The 5,464-nt window shown below is 40.5% G+C and overlaps 1 protein-coding gene across 1 annotated transcript; it reads left to right on the forward strand.

Annotated features, from left to right (window-relative positions):
• Positions 1–1,509: 1,509 nt before the first annotated feature.
• BDB00DRAFT_865229 (uncharacterized protein) lies at positions 1,510–2,239 on the forward strand. The gene has a single exon (XM_053126177.1). It carries the CDS (start codon positions 1,569–1,571, stop codon positions 2,130–2,132), a length of 564 nt encoding a protein of 187 aa, XP_052972124.1. The 5' UTR covers positions 1,510–1,568; the 3' UTR covers positions 2,133–2,239.
• Positions 2,240–5,464: the final 3,225 nt, after the last annotated feature.

Below are 5,464 nucleotides of genomic sequence, written 5' to 3' on the forward strand. Positions count from 1 at the left end.
CTCTTCTTTACTATTTTTTACTCCCTTCTGCTTTTGCAGGTTTTGTTAAGTTTTTCAATAAAGTATGGCTTGCAAATACACTACTTCGTGGTCTTTTCGGAATAACATTGTTCGTAACTTCCATTATAGCCTACTTTATACTAATTACCAAAATCGCTGATTGCAATCTTCTGCCTCTCGGTTCTTCGGTTCTACTTATACAGAACCGGTTCGGTTCCGGTTCGGTTCTTGACAGGAACCGAACCGTATTTTCTCGGTTTCGGTTCGGTTCGGTTCCGGTTCTACAGTTCTGATACGGATCCCTACTACCAACAGCCCAGAGCCTACATCGCTATATCATTGTAGCTATTTGTTCTTTCAGCAAATATGTCGAAGCACGTGCCTTACAAGTGGCAAATGCAGCAGAAGTTTCTCTGTTTGTTTACGAATGTATCATTACTATACATGGCTGCCCACGTGTTTTGTGCTCAGACAATGGCTTACCTATCCAAAGCAACCTTGTAAATGCTGTCTGCAAGCAATACGGCATCGAACATCGACTCACATCACCATATCATCCACAAGCGAACGGCCTAGTCGAACGATTTAATCGAACGGTTGGAGTCATGTTGAAAAGACTCAATAAAGAAGAAAAGAAGAACTGGCCAATGTACCTACCTGCACTACTATTCGCATACCGCAGCATTCGATAAGAAACGACGAAGAGATCTCCATTTTACTTGATCTACGGACGAGAACCACATACACCTTTCGACCGACACGTGCAACCACAAACAAACATTGCAGATCTCCTGGAAGAGGATGATGAGCGCGACGAAGATACGATCATACTCGACTTATTTGAGGAACATATCACAAGACTCAATACAATAAGAGAAGAAGCGATTGATACAATCAAAAGTGCACAAGCGGCACAGAAACGGAGAATCGAAAAGAAATTACTGCAGCAAGGCAAGGAACTGAAACGCCCTTTCCAAATTGGAGATACTGTTCAAGTATATCAAAATTACTTGGAAGGAAATTGGGCAGGACGCCTAGAAGATCTATGGGAAGGACCATTCTTGATTCACAAGGTCAACAAACGCGGTACCTATCGATTAAAAACGATGCAAGGAAGATTCCTACCGAACCCCTACCATGGAAACCGATTGCGCTCTTATACCTTACCTGATACCGAGTACCAAGCCCCAATATCTCAGGCATTGCTGCACCTCATTACCGACGAGGTCGATGCAGTACCACCACAAGAAGATGCATCAGAATCAGACCAAGACGAAACAACACAGACGATGCCGTAGCAAGGAAAATCGAGAAGGACTAAAAATGCAGGAAATCGGAGAAAAACAAAGAAAAAGAAGAAAAGAGATAGTAGTTATCGACCTACCAGAGGACGTTCATAAACCAATAACTCTGAAATATAAACGTGCAAATGCATAAAAAAAATATACACTTCGAGAAGAACATATTATAAAATACATAGAGAAAAGACTGTAAAAGAAAAAAAAACATATATAAAGAAGAAAAATATCTTAAACAATCAACTCTATCATACCACTTGAACTACTACAATGAACAACAACAACAACAACACCCAAAACAACACCAACATTACCATCGTAGCCCCAAGGGCTCAAGAAACGATGACGGGCAATAACTTGGACGGATGGGGACCAACCCCCACGCATATTCCAAGCAGAAACGAAGGCGGTTGGGCCTCGGAACCAAGCGTAGCTAGCTACGAAGACGATGCCATGGATATCGATGAACAAACAACCACGTATACATCACCATCGCCGCCACCACAAGACCAACGAAACCAACAAGACGTAGCGTTGGATACCTTGGACGCCATCATCGATGTGGACATAGAGGCGTTCATGACAATAGCAACAGCCTATGCAAGCACTTCTACATTGCTAAGCTTACGTAGACATATACAACAGCAGCTCACCCAGTTGGCGGGAAATACAGCCAGATTTATCCAACAAGTACCAGTGCGCCCGCACCCGCAACGAAATGAAAACCAGCAAAGACAATTAGCTCTTGCTATCGTTATTAGAGACACCTTCCCTTGGGTGCCTTTGAACCTATACTGTGAAGAGTGCCGAAACGTCTTCCTAGGACACAACTGACGAGGATACGACGATTCGAGTTTTTGGAGACCTAATGGTTCTCACTTACAAATTGTACCTTCTTATTATCATTATACACACATTATATATATATTAAAGAAAATGTAGTAGAAAAAAAAAACATATAACATACAAACAAAAAAAAATATCATGTAAACCCAAACTTTTGTAAGCCTAAACGGCAATCTCCCAACTGTACTACAAACCCACATATATATACACACACACACACACAGACTATATCAATACCTGTTTAAACATATCAAACCTTTTATTTTAATAAACTGCAATAGGTACAGAAATATAAATCGATCATAAATCACAATACAATAAAAAAAAAGAACGTAAACAAACAAACACACACGATATACACAAAGATACACATCAAAATCCATTATCACATATAAACACACAAACAAAAGGATGGAGCGCCGACTCATACAGAGTGACTCCACGATTCGCACCTGATTCAACAACAATACAAAGGAGCGCCGACACATACACAGAGCGACTCTACGAACCACATACAACTTATCAAACCGATCGAACGGATGGAGCACCGAAACATACAGAGCGACTTTACGATCCAAACAACAATATCACATCAATCACATCAAACGGATGGAGCACCGACACATTTACAGCGTGACTTTACGATCCAAACAACATCACAAAAGAATTACAACAAAAACGAACGGATGGAGCCGCCGACGCATATACAGAGCGACTTTACGACCCATTATACAACAATTCAAACGATGTGGGACCATCTTTTTCCGGGCCCGAGGAGGTGTGATACCCCGAGAATTATCCCTCCAATAAAATCTGAATACAAGAAAGAGCTGCATAACAAACATCAAGCACATCACATCACACAACAACAAGAGCTCTACTACAGGAGCCTCGCAATTACTACAACATTCTGGCACTTTCCATAAAGCCAAGGACACAGCGATCCAATAACTACGCAGCAACAACTCTACAAACTTCTGGCACCTTCCAAATTGCCAAGGAATAGCTAATAATAGCATTATTCCTAGACTTTCCATTTTGATTCCACATCCATAACCATTGGATGCGAGTACTTTCCACAACCTTCGAACATCATCTTTGATGTTCAATTATTATAGACGTATTGAATTATTTTGAAAGATATAAATACCCCCTCATTTTATTTGAATAAAGACATTGAATTTCTACCTCCCACTTTTGACTTAACTTTTCAAGTGTTGTTTTCAATCACTCAAGACCTAAACACGGCTTGTTTTATCTTACATATTGTTTATTGCTCATAACTGAAGCTAAATAAACTCTTCTATTAAGACCAGACGTAACATTCCTGCTCTTATTTCTCATTTACTTGGACAGACGTAACATTCCTGATCCTTATTCCTCATTCATTTTGGACAGACGTAACATCCCTGATCCTCATTTCTACTCACTGAGCTTAATCAAGACAACAGCTCCCTACTATTTACAACCTTGGACATAACCCATACACATTTTACCTTATTTTACACTCATATCACTTCACAACCCGTCTGTAATAAACGATATTATTACTGGTGCTCACTACAAAACATACACTTAAACCGTTACGCAACTACCTGGAATACCCCAAATTCACCGTAACAACATAATATAAGTTAAGCAGTACAAAGCCAATATCAGGATATAGTAGTATGGCTGTTTCACTCGTGACAAGAAGCTTGTAGGCTAATGTACAGGAAATGGCAAGGGTGCGTCAGAGACTCACTGTGCGCATAAGGCATAAGCCTATTTTGCTGCTGTGGGAATAGGGCCTGAGCGTTTCCCCTCCATTCATATTACCTGGGTTGAGTTTGAAACAAATTGGAGGCTGGTGGCAGAGGTAGGTGGAAAGTGTGGGGTTTGTTAGCAGCAGCAGGGAGGAAAAAAACAGCAACCAAAGATCCTTTTTTTTTTCTCATTACCATTTGCCACGGCAAATCAACAGCTTCGACGCACACTTGTAAATGGCTCCTACTCTCTTCACGATGAATAAAAAACAAAGAAAACAAAACGGCACAGTCCACGGATTTATTGAAAAACGAAATGAAGGTAACTGTTTTCTTAAAAAAGCATGTGCTCAAGATTTATAAAGGAGTAGACCGCCGTTACTGCTGCTTAAAAAAACGCTGGATAAGTGAACAAGGGAAGGAAAAGGTTATCGGTTGTGCTTGAGGTATAGCTTTAGTGGAGATATGCCCATTCAGAATTACTGCTTCTTTCTCATTTTCTCTGTATATACTTGATGCACCATCTAACACCAATCCAACGTCAAACTTACGTGTGTAATACAACATCGTCCTCTACCTGCACAAACCATTCGTACTCACAACAAGAACGACGCAACAATCTTCTTTTCCATTACTCAAACACAATCATATACAACATGACGCTGATCCGCTATTGGCTTGCAAAACATACAGCCTGACGCGATTACTTTTTACCTTTTGCATATACCAACGCTAACATCGCCGGTCTTTATAGATAAATGAGCTGTAGATAGCAGGAAGGATAACTGACGGGTTTCTTTCCTTTTGTGTTGCTGTGGCTTGGATGAAAATAAAGTATGTTGACTGTTATATAAGAAAGACAACAAAGAAGGTTCTACAAGAGTTGTACAAGTGCGAAGGATGTTGTTTCGTGGTGAAGGATGGTTATTGTAATTATTGATATTGCGTGGCAGAGCGTCTGGTGCCATGCAAGGTCTCGCGTTTGTGAACCCATTTGTAGCCACACAATTCCGAGATGCGATCCTTGAAGATCTGCCATTGAGCAGCAGGAACGCACACGATTTCGTTAGGAATGAGTGCAAGAACTCCACGTACAGTCGAGTGAGAGAGAGCGTAGCGAATGTCGTCAAGGGTAGTAACTTGTCGGTTGTTCATAGTTGTTGTTATTAACAACAAATAAAGTTGCTGCTGTAATAGCAAAGAAACTTCCTCCTTCATAACAACAAACGCCTTTTCTTCTTTGTCCCTGCCATATTATCAACACCGCTCAGAGCTATATCCATGAAGCACTTGTAATAACATGCAATCCCATCTCACACCCGTTTATGCAAACAACTGAAACATAATGACTACATAATGTATGATCTTTTACTTTTATTTTTTTATCCCAACCATAACATCTACAGTAACAATAATAAAACCCTACATACCACCCATCAGCATATATAACTACCTTATCCATCAAGACCGGCAATGTTGTGTTGGCATATGCAAAAAGAAAAGGTAATCGTCGTTGCCATCGTGTGTGTGCGAGTACAGCGAATTGCAAAGGAGGATTATAGTTGTGGTGGTGTG

The sequence above is a fragment of the Zychaea mexicana genome (genome assembly GCF_025766255.1).
Source record: "Zychaea mexicana strain RSA 1403 chromosome Unknown BDB00scaffold_279, whole genome shotgun sequence".
Lineage (NCBI taxonomy): Eukaryota > Fungi > Mucoromycota > Mucoromycetes > Mucorales > Lichtheimiaceae > Zychaea > Zychaea mexicana.